Here is a 14081-nt window from a genome sequence, read left to right as displayed (position 1 = left end):
TTACAGAGCCGAGGATTCTTGGTCACTATACAATACATCTTAAAACTATAGTCAAAAGGTACAACACAATAAACACTTTGTCTTCCGCTATCCAAAAAGCCTCCTCCATCAGAACTGGAGCCGCTTCCAGTGGTTTCATTGTATGGCAGATTCGCCAACGAGGCAATGGACGCAAAACGTGGTCAGCACTCACACATTCTTCACGAAACGGTTGCTTTGCAAAGTCGACAACGCATCGACCGAAAGAACTGCTGATGAAGAACAATGAGCAGGACCACACAATGGTTGCTGCCAAGAAAACAGACGATCGCGTGGCACACATCGAGAGTGGCCTGCTTTTGTCGACAGCCGAGTAGACACTGAATATTATGTTTGTAAAAGCTTATTTGCCTCTAAGTTTAAGAGAAGGGGAATGATTCTAAAAATGTTCTTGAGATCATTCTGAAGAAATTCTGTGAAAAGTTCTTAGCGAATTATCAAAGTTATCTACCTAGATATATCAAAATTTTAAAGATTTCGAACGCAAAATCAAATTCAAGATCATAGAAAAAATGGGAATTACTATTTGCTAGTCGTAACGTAAGCAAATGTAAATTATTCAAATCACTTCAAATGCTCTTCACAGGAGAATCCGTTGTGAGATTCGATTAAATTAGAGGAATTAATGAAATTTGATTTTAAGTTCCATGACATAAAAAGTTTATTTCAATATCAAACCGTATATAAATTTCTAAGTTACCACATAAATGGTTACTTACTTAGTATTTACAAGTCACTATTTGGTCACTTTTTCCGTAATTTTAGTCACTAAAGTCTCTACTATTATATCGTATTAGCACTACTAGCCCTGTCAAAGCCTGATATTCGTCTGAATACCATGGCACCCGAATATTCGGTGCAGCAGCGCTACCGGAGACGTATGGCTGCTGAGCTTCTGGAAATATTTCGCTGAATGAACGTCACTTTTGCTGAAAACTCCGTCAAATGTTTTGCCGATCACTCGACTGTGCAAATCTCGGCTAAAAATGACCGAGCTGGTGAAAACAAAACTTAGGGTGATTGAAAAAATATCGGAATCACCTAATTTTAAAATTCACTATCATATAGTAAAACGTTTAAAGTTCACGATTGTCACTGAGCCGGGAAAACCGGGAATTAACCCAGAATCGGAAACGACCGGGAATTTGATTTGAGCCTTAAAATCAGTTGATTTGCTTTATGAATTTATTAATGGAATTATAAATACCAGACTAGGACAACTTTGAGGAAGGTACGAATCGTGTTGATCATCTCTCTTTACCAAACTCCCCAGTTGGAGAGTGATGGTGAGGGGTACGAGATAGCAAGAATTTTGTCTGAGATCTAAACAAATTAGCTATGTCCCAGAGTTTTATAAATTTGTCAAGTCCAAGAACATGATTTTTTATTAATTCCAGGGATAATCATATATGCCTGAGGCACTTGATGTACTAAGTGGGGTGAAAAGTAACCTCCTTGACCGCCAGAAGGCGCTGTTACTGCAAAAAAGGTTATGTAGTCCGTTCATATTTAGGCAGACATGCCAAATTTCAGTGCGATACTGTTTTTAGTTCTGTTTTGACAGCTGATTGTTGTTGACGTGTTTTGTTGACATGTTGAGTATGGATAAAAACGATTCAATCGTTCTCTCATAAAACATTATTTTTTGAGAGGCAAAATGGCGAAGGAAACAAAAGAAAAGTTGGATAACTATTATGGGGCTAATGCTCCGTCAGATTACCCCGTCAAATAATGGTTACGAGAGTTTTGTGGTGGCCGCAACTTCACTGACGATCAAGTCCGCAGCGGCAGCTCTCCAATGCGGTTACAGAGGAAAATGTCAAAAAATACATGAAATGGTGTTGGCTGACCGGAAAGTGAAGGTGCGCGAGCTAGCAGATACCGCAAAGATTAGTACTGAGCGCACACGCCATATTTTGGACGAGATTCTGCGTGTGAAAAAGTTATCCTGCCGCCGGGTGCCGCGCCAGCTCAATCCTGACCAAAAACACGAACGCGAGAGCACTTCGAAAGAGTGTTTGGACTTGCTGATGCGGAATCGGGCGGACTTTTGGCGTCGATTGGTAACTGTTGATGAAACCTGGATCCACTATGACACCCCAGAAAACAGAATGAATGCCCGGCAATGGACTGAAGCCGGCACGAATGCTCCGAAGCGACCGAAGGAGGCTCGATGCGTCGAAAAGGTTATGCTGTTGGTCTTCTGGGATTGTCATGGCATACTCTTCGTGAACTACCTCGAAAAAGGAAAAACCATCAACAACGAGTATTACTGTGAATTATTGGAGCGATTGTAGGCCGAAATCGCTGCAAAATGGACTCACATGCAGCGATTTTTTTTTGCAAGGCAATGTGCCGGCTTACAAGAGCATCGCAACCACGACTAAAATCAATGACTTACGGCTCCAATTGCTTCCGCATCCACCGTATTCACCCGATTTGGCTCCCTCAGACTATTATCTCTTCCCGAATCTCAAAATATGGCTCATCAATAAAACAAATCAACTCACGTGATGAAATCATCGACGCCGCGGAGGAGTATTTTGTAGGCCTTCCGTAAAATTACTTTTCGGGCGGGACTATGAAGTTGGAAAATCGCTGGAATAAGTATATCGAGCTAAAAGGGGACTATATTGAATAAAATAAAAAAAAATATAAAAATATAAATTTTGTTTTGTTTCAAAGGAGATTACTTTTCACCCCACCTAGTATGTTAGCATCACTATCTCAAAGTATTTCAATGTCCGATGTCTGGCAGTTTGAATAACTTTGTAAGTTATTACACCTCATGTCACAGACTCTAGAAAATGTCTCCTCAGAATTCACTTAAAGTTTACCTCAGAATTTTTTGAAATTTTTAACAGAATTAGCTAGGACTTATCACTTGGAATTCACCCCAGGTTTCCTAAAATTAACTTGAAATTCACATCAGTATTCCATAAAAACTGTTCCTCAGAATGCTCTTGAAATTCTTCTTAAAATGCGAGAGAGAAGCTCTTGAAGTTTCTTTGTAATGCTCTTCAAAATTCCTTTGAAACTCTCCTTAGACATCTATTAGAACTTTCTCCCGAATCTTGCTGACATGGTACTCAGAATTCTTTGGAAATGTGTTCAAAATTCCCTTTGAATTACATTACTATTCTGGACTCCTTATTGAAATTCCTTGTAAACTCCTCAAACTTCTAAAGAAGTCTCCTAAGAATTCCGGATTATCCACGGCTCATACAAATTTAAAAAAAATGTGTATGTACAATTGTCTACGCAGGGAGAGGGGGGTTAAGAATTCCAAAAAACTGTCTACGTAGTGAATGAAGATGCAAATGGCATTGTCGGTATAAGTAACCTTTCAGCAAATTTTCAACCAAATAAAAAAAAATACAAAAATAAACCGATTTGCGAATTTGTAGGGAATTGCTCTATAGTTTTACGAAGTTTTGTATAGTGAACAAGAATCCTCGCCTCTGTAAAGTTAGTTCGATTGAGCCTTATCTTTAGAGAGCTCAACGATGAAATCCTAAGGAATTCTAAGGACCATTTCAAGAAATTCACAGCTAATCAAAATATTTCTTCAAAAACTTGAAAATTTTCCGTTGAAGTCCTGGAAAACCTGCAAACTCAGGAAATTTTATTTAGCACAATGAGTAGATATCCTGTCTCAGAATTATCTTGGAATCCTAGTCAGAGCTCCATTAGAATGTTCACCAGAATTTTGTAGTAATTCTCCTCAGCATTTCTCTTGAATTAATAACTTTGAATTCCTTTTAAATTCTTCTAAGAGTTCCATAGCGGGTACTCTACTCAGAATACTATTGATTTCTTTTTAATTGAAGGTGCTCTGAACAATCTTCCAAGTTGCAGAGTGAACACTTTTTTGGACCAAAAAAAAATATTTTTAATCGGCATATCACATTTTGAGTATTATTTTTTCAATGCCATAGGGTTAACTACCCCATTTCCGGCCTATTAGGCACAACCCACACTTAATCTTTCTCAATCTAGCGCAGTTTAGCACCAAACGGATTGTTATTATTACTGATGCCTTCCAAATTTATTTACCTTTCCGTATGTACCGTAAGATCTGATAAAGAGAAACCAATCGTTGAGATATTTTGTCAAAAGTCTAACACTGCTTCTTGACGCCAAACTCGGCCTAACGCATTGAAACGCCAATGAATTCACTTCGGCCTATCGGAGGAAGATAAAAATTGATTCGGTCAGAGCGCTTCTTTTGTTTTTGGGGATAATGGGTGCAAACCTTCATATCACGCGTTCTCATTGACTTCGTTCCGTAGCTTATTAACTAAAGTATCGTACCAAACGCATAATTGACTTGGTAACTATGAAATCATGGGCGATTAGGCCGAAGTAGTTCTCTACCCTATTAAAAAAATGAGTTGTTATTTTTTCTAAATCTAGGATGTTGACGGTTTTTATAAATAAACGTAAAATCTAAGAATAAATCATCGTCTAAGGCCGTTCGCAATGCTGAGTTTCAAATTGTTTCAAACTTCTCGACAGTTCTAAAATTTGAAACGTGAAATGAAACTGAAATGCGATCAACGCAACGCACAGTTTGAAAAGGTGTTTGGTATTCATCGCTACATATGTGTGCTTGTGGAAAGTTTGTTCGCTTCGATGAGCACGAGCAACCTGGTGTCAGGATATCAGAATATCTGAGGGTCGTGATTCGTATTATTGGACGGTAGAAGATCTTCAGAATAATTGATCCACCAGAAGTATTGAACAAATTTTCAGTGAAGTTTTTGAAGATCTCTGATCACCTGAAGATCTTTGGATAAATTGGGAGTCATCTGGTTTCCTGAGAGAATATCAGAGATACATTATTTGAACTGTTGGACAGTTTGGGACCTTCAGAATAGTACCTGGTCAACCAGATGTCTTCAGAATAGTACCTAAACACCATTCAATCTTGACAAATATCTCTGATCACATGAAGGGTTATCAAATGAAATAATGGCTGAGTCGCTTGGTATAATATGATAAAATATCTTAGGGATATCATTTTGATTGTTGATTATTTATGGGCAGTGCTGATCACCTGATGGTTTTTGAAACATCTTCTTAACAACTTAACAACCAATGTCTGAAGATCTTTATAATACAGTGGTGACCCGATTTTGTCAGCCCCCGATTTTATCTACCCCCGATTTTGTCTACCCCCGATTTTGTCAGCTTTTTAACCCGATTTTGTCAGCCTATATGATTCAATTAGTTTTGGTTGAGGTGGACTGTTTTGTACAGTCGTATTCGTATTTTATTGATTGTCGAGCTCAATAATGACATTTTTTGAGAATTAAATGTGCGGTGGTGGCAAGATCAAAGCAGGGGGGAGGGGGGTTGAGGGGCTAATTGAAAATTATGAGATCCTTGTCGAATGCCTTCGTCTTCCACCTCCGCTTGCTTACTTTCGTTTTCCACATTGCCGTAGGTATCCGTTGGCCAAAGCTGTACCTAATCGCCTGATGATCACTATGAGTGTACTCCTCACACACTCTCCAGTTCATACTTGCCACTAACGACGGACTGCAGAAAGTGACGTCGATAATGGATTCCCTACCATCTTTGCGGAAGGTACTGATGGTTCCTTCGTTGGCCAGACTGACGTCCAACTTTACCAGAGCTTCCAGCAGGCTATACCCTCTTGCGTTGGTACATCTGCTTCCCCAGTCCACTGCCCAAGCATTGAAATCTTCTTCAATGACGATTGGTCTCCGTCCGGTGAGCTCCCCGGTGAGTCCATCTAGCATCTGGTGAAAACTGCTCCATTGTCCATCTCGGATGCACCCCCGAGCAACTACATACGAAGGTTCCATTAATTTTGGCGATCACAAAACCTTCGTAAGACCTCGTCACCACTTTTTGTATGGAATACCTGCCCATAACTTGTACTGCCGCCATCCCTGCTCTATCGGCCACCCAGTTATCGTTATCGGGAGGGACTCGATACGGCTCCGCAATAATTGCAACGTCGCACTTTGTTTCCGTTGTCGACTGCCACAACAGTTGCTGTGCTGTGTCACAATGATTGAGATTTATTTGGATTATCTCCATTACTATTGGCCCGCTATCGCCTTTTTGTAAGCTGGGCACCTGAAACTTCCCGTCATATGACCGTTTCCGTCCTCCTTTCTGCAGAGCATGCACCTCGGTTGCTTCATACAGTCTTTAGCAACGTGCCCCTTCTCTCCGCATTTCCTGCACAGCTCCGATCTATCAGGGCCTTTGCAGTTTCTCGCCTGGTGACCAAAGTTCATGCACTTAAAGTATCTCTTCATTTGCTTGGTAACCCGAGGGATAGCTTTCAGGGGGCATACTGACCACCCAACCTTGACTCGTCCTGTCTTCAGCAACTCGTTAGCTGCGTCCGTCGCAAGTCGTATCGACGCCGTTTGTGTACCACCGTACGCCTTCCTCAACCGGATTGTGATAGGTACATCTCCCAGATTGCATTGCACCTTCAGCGAACATCGTACCTCGTCTTCCGTTGTGATCTCATCCAGATCCTTGCACTCGACCACTGACTCTGACCACTGATAAGGCTTTTACGTTCGCGTCCTCGCCAAGAGATTTTTCGACGAGTTCCTTGAAGGCTGAACTCCTCATCGACGAGTTCTTCTTCAGCTCGAAGAGCATCTCGCCTTTCTGGTGCGCCTGGTTTTCACCACGTTCTCGCCTAGTTGCTTCAACTTCGGATCCTCTCTCACTTTCCGGAGGAGTGCTGTGTATGTCGTTTTGTCTTTCGCCTCGATAACCAGAGCGTCACCCTTACTTCTCTCCCTACGATGCCTGGGGTTTTCCTTCTTCTTGACTTCCTTTTTCCTCTCTTCCGTCTTCTTCTTCTTCTCTTCCTCTTCATTCTTCATTTCCTTCTCCTCCTTCTTCTTCTGTTCCTTCTTCCTTAGTTTCTCTTCCTTCAGTTTTTTCCTCTTCTCCTTCTGGTTTTCGACTTTAAGCCAATCACTGTCTTCTCCATCTTCTTGCTCCTTGTCCCCGTATTCGTCGTCCTTGTGTTTTTTTGGGATCCTCTTCGTCTCCTGGCGTTTCCCTATCTCTTTTCTCCGGACGTGGATTCGTTGGTTCCTTCGGCGTCCCCTGCGCTTCAGCCAGCATTGCATTATCCTTGGCCTCAAGCAGAGCCTTTTCAGCCGCTTCGGCTCTTCTTCTCCATTCTTGCAGTTCCCGATCTGCCACAGCTATGCCGGATTTGATGACCGTCGCTAGTAGCTTGACCTCCTTGTGTATGTTGTTCTTATCCTTCACGAACACATAGAGTTCATCGATCTTCCTCCTAACCTCCGTCATTTTGGTTCTCCCAAGCTGCAATTCTTGCTGTTTGCCACTGCTAGATTTCGGTGTGAATATTTGGCATGGCACCGCACCTAGCTGCTCTCTTTGGGGTCCATGCTGTTCCACTTGGGGTATGCTACTACTGGAACTCGCTGTGGTCACCTGGTTTGACGCTGGTGATCTCTGCAGCTTTCCGCTTCTTGCGAACACGTTAGCTCCTCCGTTTTCACTGTCTGGCGTCTTGCCGTCGTCCTTCATATTTTTTTGGTTTTTTTCATTTTCGTTTTTTTTGTTTTTTTTTCTCCGATTTTCTCCATTCTGATGGGTCCCCCCTCCGGGCCGCTATCTCCACTCGTTGTATGTAGTCTCCTATCGTGATCCCATGGTTATCTATGCAAGCAGCGAAGCCATGCTAGGGTTGACACGGTCCTTCATGGGGGCCGTGTTCAGAGCCAGATCGGCGTAAGTCAGGAATGTTACATCTGAGCCTACTACTCACCAATCACCAATTGGTGACGAGTTTTGAACGTATCCGGAGGCCTACCAAGGTTTTACCGGGACAGGGGCAGCCGCACTATTATCCCACTCGCCATTTGTGTGTGTGTGTGTGTGTGTGTGTGTGTGTGTGTGTGTGTGTGTGTGTGTGTGTGTGTGTGTGTGTGTGTGTGTGTGTGTGTGTGTGTGTGTGTGTGTGTGTGTGTGTGTGTGTGTGTGTGTGTGTGTGTGTGTGTGTGTGTGTGTGTGTTTGTGTGTTTGTGTGTGTATGTGTGTGTATGTCTGTGGGTGTGAAAATCTCTTCAAATTTCATTCAGAGAATTTTAATATGGGGTCCATGGGACATATGCAAGTCTTTATTATGCACTATGTATTATTATTGTTGTTCTTACAGAAAATGCTTAACCACATATGCATTGAGTGGCCATTCAATTCTTACCTAAGTCCATTCAGCAACCCCCCCCCCCCCTCCACACCATCAATGTAAGAATGTCTTTTCTTATATGACACTTACGAAAAGTTTGAAATTCCAGCTCTCCCCGCCCCCCTAAATGGGCTCGTATATATTGAATGATTCCTAAAACATAAATCTTGCATTATCAAACAGCATTTAAAGATATTATGTTAAAAAAATTAAGCGAAAAAAAATGTCCCGATTTTGTCAGTGTCCCGTATTTGTCAGCCCTAAATTCATCAGGGGGCTGACAAAAACGGGGCATTACTGTAATACTTGATCAATCTCAAGACTTGTAAAAAATATTATGAGAAGTGTTTGAGAATCACAGCTTTGGAATATATGCTGAGTCACCTGGTATCATGGGAGAATATATGTGAAATGAAGTCTTGAAAAAGTGTCCAGAGGACTTCATGGAAATCTTAAAACGCATGAAGGTCTTTGGAATAATCTCTGAGCTGCCTAGTATCACATAAGAGAATGTCTGAGAGATATGATTTAGATGGTCGGATAGTTGGATATTTTCAGAATGATACCTGATCAATCTGAAGTCTTGAAAAAGTAACCTAAGGTTATCGTTGGGATCTCTGATCACCTGATGGTACACTGAATAATTTCTGAGCAACCTGGTATCATGAGAGAACATCTAATAAATGTGATTTGAATTGATGGATTGTTGAAGATCGTTACAATAATACCTGATCAATTTGAAGTCTTGAAAAAATATCAAGAGGACTTCATGGAGATCTTAGATCACCTGAAGATCGTTGGAACAATTTATGAGCAGCCTGGTATCATATGAGAGAATATCTGTTTGATGTAAAAGAGGCAAGCACTTTCAAGCAATGTTGTGAAGATCCTTGAATTCCCATGAAGTTCTATAATATACTATGAAATTTCCAGAACTTTTACGATGTTCCCGATCTTTTATAAAATACCTCACACTTCTATGAAACTACCTTATCTTCCATAATTCTCCTTTTTTCAAAATACAAGTTCCATAGTTTACTTCGTATTTTTAAGAAGTTCTCCGAACTTCTATGAACTATCCCCAAATTTCTCAGAAGTTCCCAAAAGTTCTGTAAATTTATAAAATTCTATTAACTCCTCTCAACTACTATGAAGTTCTCTCAAGATTAACGAGAAGCATCTATAAATACGTCCAAAGAAATTTGGAACAGAGTTCCATTCGTGTTTCAAACCTGCTCTGAAATAAAACTGAACTGTCGAGCAGTTGCAAATTGGTACAAAATAGTGCTCGAATAATGAAACTGCTGGTCAGCATTGCGAGGGGTGCGTTTCTGTTATAGTTTAAAATTGAAACAATCCATATAAAATACAACAGCATTGCGAACAGTCTAATTCTTCTTAGAAAAGTCGACGACTCAACATCTTGGAAATTTTTCTTGTTCCTATTTTTTTATGATTTCTCATTTGTATTCAGTTCTCACTCTTTACACAATTCCAGAGTGGCCATTGAACCGAGAAAACCTTTAAAACAGGGAATTAACCGGAAATCGAAGACAACCGGAAATACCACCGGGAATTTGATTGAAACCTTAAAATACAGACAAATAGACATAGCTTTCAGATGCTTTTCATCGAATAAGCAATCAACGGTAAATGTAAAGTTTTCCTGGTTGATAACATCGCCATCTGTTGGCGGTTGACGTTTAAACACTACCGCCATCTGTTGAGCGTGCTACCCATGATAGTACATTCAAAATATGGCGATAGTATTTTAGCAACGGTGTTTTTCAGTGATACATATTCGAGGTGAAATGGAAGTAATGGGGGTCTAAATGCCCCTAATTTGGGCCCATACATAAATTCAACAATCCACTAAATTTTCAATAGCGATCAAAAATATCCATTAGTACCGTCCTAATGACGCGTTCATCTAGATAAAATTGATAAATAGTGGATTTTTGGCGATGGGCCCAATCTTAGATCCATAGGCCAACATTAGAGCCATTTCCCCTATTAATCGAAATCTAAATAAAAATTCCAAGTTCGATTTCTCGAATATTTCTCTTAAGATCTTGAATATTTCTTCAAGCTCGTAATTTTTCTCTTTTTCGTTGTACGGAATACCAAAAAATAAGTACTAGATCTAAACTAATTAGCAATGTCCCTGATTTTCGAAAATTTGTCAATTCCATGATCGTGACAATTTTCCTAGATAATTCCAGTGAGAATCCTAAACAATTTCCAAGCCTTAGAAACGTGATTTTTGGTTAACTTTGCAATCTCAACAGTTTTTTGATGTCTGATGTGTGGCATTTTGAATATTTTTGTTAATTTGTGAACCTCGAAAATGTTTTATGACACGGAGCCTAAAAAGATTCTCGATATCTGGGATATTGAATTTACATCCGACGTGGAGGATTTTATCAAGTTTGAGTCAAAGAAAGAGAGAAGGATTAGTCATTTCCATTTAATTCCACTACCTTAATTGCTTATCCTTGACAGATATGTGTATTTCGTCTACAATGTGTAGACTTCTTCAGTGTCTTGTACTAATACAAGAGACTGTAGGCTAGTGAAATTAAGTGGAAATTACTAATCCTTCTCTTTCTTTATACATGTATTCCACTAAGAAGTTCACATTCAACAAGAAGTTTGAGACACTTTTCACACCTTTTCAGGCTATCATTCTATCTCACTGTTACACTTTTCAGCAGGAATTTCTACCCCCATAATCTTGAACAGTATTCTCAGACCAGGATCATGGAATTTGTTCTTGATGGAAGTATCAGAATCATAACAAAAAATCTGAATCCTGGATCCTTAATTTCTGTACATCGAAAAATTTAGTACAAATCTTAGAATCTCTATAGTAGTAGAATATTTAGGGAGGAAACCAAAATTAATCAACTGGCCAACATAGGCTATCACATTTATTTTGGTGGCACTCTGCTAACTAGCTGTTTTTTTCTGCTGTTTCGCGCGGCGTTCAGAACTCACTTAGTTTAGATATGTTATACTTAAACAGATTTACTGATTCAATCGTTTATTGATATTAACTTCCAGCAGACGCTCCGGACAGCAATTTCACCATTTATAAAACAAAAATCTACATTTGCCAGCAACACTGAATGGGTGTATTCCATGGCTTACCTTCAATACTAACATAATTCCTAAATTCCCGAGACATTTATGAGGGGTCGTGGAGTTCTTAAGCATCGGTCTTAAGCAAATGTTGGACTAACATACATTTCCTATCCCTACCAGTTGCAAGGACGTGGCCAGGACAATCCTTGACTGTTGGAGAGGGATGAGTCTTTATCTGGGAGATAGTAATTATTTCCTATTTGCTATCTGTCTAGTGATAGATATCCCTCTTGATCTTAATAGTTTTGAATTTGTACCACCCACGATATTGTACAGTTTGATGGAAGCTAATCCTAATGCTAATCGAATCTTGACAAATTTGCAATGCCTGATTTAACTAAGTCATGTCTTTGTAACTTACCAAGATATCTTTCAAAATTTTTCAAGGATTTCCTTAAGGCCCAAGCACAGTGACAGCGGAAGCGCAACGGTATCGACGGTATCGACGGTATCGACTTCGGTTAGGCATCTTTACGTAATTTGTGACAACTGCCAATCTTTCCGTTTCCGGTCCGCTTCCGCTCAAATTGAGTTTGGGCCTTAAGGATCATTATAAAATGTCTTCAGATTAACTTTCAGTATTTCCCTCAATATTATGAACACCTTCGCTATTCTCCATAACAGTCTTAAAATTCTGTGCAGAACACTTTATAAATTCCCTTTAGAATTCTTGAAATTTACTCTGCATTTATTATCGTACTCTTAATACATTGATCGTTCGTTTGGTTTAGTCTATTTTTGAGAGAAGGATGAGTAATTTCCATTTAATTCCACTACCTTATTTGCTTATCCTTGACAGATACGTGTATTTCGTCTACAATGTGCAGACTTCTTCAGTGCCTTGTACTAATACTCGACTATTAGTACGAGAGTATTGGTCGATAATTAGTATTCTTTATACAGGTATTCCACTAAGACGCCCACATTCATCAGTATTCGATCAAAACTGTTTTTGCCCCTTAATTTGATTTCTTTGGAAAAATCGGCAGATCTGGCATCTCTTGTCAAACTACGCATTAAATTCTATGTTTTCAGCACGGACGCATCACCATCGTTTATACACGGCCGATAAGCTCGACTCAAAATTGAGTGGTTTTTCACTCAAAATCGTCGAAACGAAGGTCACTCAGAGACTTAGTAAAATGTTCATCGCTTTTCCTCAAAAATTTGTTCGAATATGAGGAAAATCGAGGAAAATTTTACTCAGTCTAGGAGTACTCGGCGAATGAGAACAACCCAAATTTGAGTTAAGTTCACTCATAATCGCCAAAAGTGCAGGAACTTAGCGATGAGTAAATTTGCCTCCTGTGAAAAACCTAACAATTATACTAAGTCTAGGAGTAGTACCAATAGACTGAGTGAATCTAATCTTAACTTTTCTCATATTCAGGAAGTTTTTCCTCGAAAAACCAGGAAAAACATCCGGCAAATTTACTCATCGCTGAGTTCCTGCACTTTACGTGATTTATTAGTTAACTAAACTCAAATTTGACTGGTTCTCATTCGCCATGAACCTACGTTCTTGCGAACTTCAGGGAACGAATCTTGAGTTGGTTTAATCGGGCCTGTGCATCCGCGAGCATTCAGGTTCTGGCTTCAGCCACCGTCTACCGCCACCAGTGTGATAGAGAAGCGCTTTTTCGATGCCTAGCGGTCGGAATCACAACTGGGCGGTTGTTGTCTTGAATATGCCGTTAAGCACGCATCATCTCAGTTTGAATCTAATTCGATGTTTTTTTCCCTTTCCTTCCAGCGGGCGATACGTTTGGGTATCTGTTCAAGAAAAATGATCCGATACATTCGCTCAACAACTTTGCGACCTCCTCGCAGACTATAGACAGGTAAGTGCGCAGCGTTGATTAAATATCTAGTGCCATGCTGCCATGCCATGCATATTTCACTGAATCCCGAAGATAATTCCTAACAAAGTTCAATCAAACCCTCGCCTTAATTTGGTCTCATTCAAATCAAAGAACTCCGTCACACTGCGGAACGTCGTTCTAAGAAATGTGAGTAATCTTATCATCGCCTAATCAAATTCTAGTCTCACTGAAGGAAAAAGGTCGACGCTGTTCGTGTGATACGACCGACGACGTCTCCAATCATAATCACCATCGCTGCTTGCTTCAGCACGTTGCAAACGAATCCAATCAATGTTTCGCGCCAACTTGCGTCTCAACCTTCCTCTCGCTAATCTAAATTTCCGCTGCATCGTGCACTTTCCACACGACTTCCTGCTTCGTAGAGGTACCCCGAAATAGACCAGTAGAAAAGATTTTCACATCACAAGGACACCTTCCGACGACTACGACGACGACGCCAAGATGAAAGTGAAAGACCGCAAACGATCTGCTGCAGGCCGCGCACAGCCAGACAGAGAAAATCTAATCCTTTCCCGATGGTGGCGAATTCTTCCGGTCCCCCTCGAAGCAAAGACTATAGCCAGCATGTTCGTTGGTTGCACAAATCAGTAAATTAGACAAAAACCGACCAAAATGAAGCGAAAAGCGATCCGCCTTGGGTGTGTGTGATGGTTGATCGCCGTCGTCGTCCGTCGTCAGCACCGGATGGCCCACCGCGCGCGCTCGTTCGCTCGCTCGCCGATGGCTCACCGGACCAACGAAAATAGACTGAAAAACGAATGCGGAAAATTCGTCGATCGTCTAGACTG

At 40.6% G+C, this 14081-nt stretch overlaps 1 protein-coding gene across 1 annotated transcript in view; it reads left to right on the top strand.

Annotated features, from left to right (window-relative positions):
- The window catches only part of LOC135708336 (serine/threonine-protein phosphatase 4 regulatory subunit 1-like), a 529117-nt gene that overhangs the window by 11225 nt on the left and 503811 nt on the right, over positions 1-14081 (top strand). The window contains exon 2 of the mRNA XM_065230381.1: positions 13164-13251. Coding sequence (XP_065086453.1) covers positions 13164-13251 — 88 coding nt within the window. The remainder of the gene's footprint in view (positions 1-13163; positions 13252-14081) is intronic.

Source organism: Ochlerotatus camptorhynchus, unplaced genomic scaffold (genome assembly GCF_037179485.1).
Source record: "Ochlerotatus camptorhynchus isolate MF236.1 unplaced genomic scaffold, CSIRO-AGI_Acam_v1.1 ptg000330l, whole genome shotgun sequence".
Lineage (NCBI taxonomy): Eukaryota > Metazoa > Arthropoda > Insecta > Diptera > Culicidae > Ochlerotatus > Ochlerotatus camptorhynchus.
This window is presented reverse-complemented; position numbering and strand designations above follow the sequence as displayed.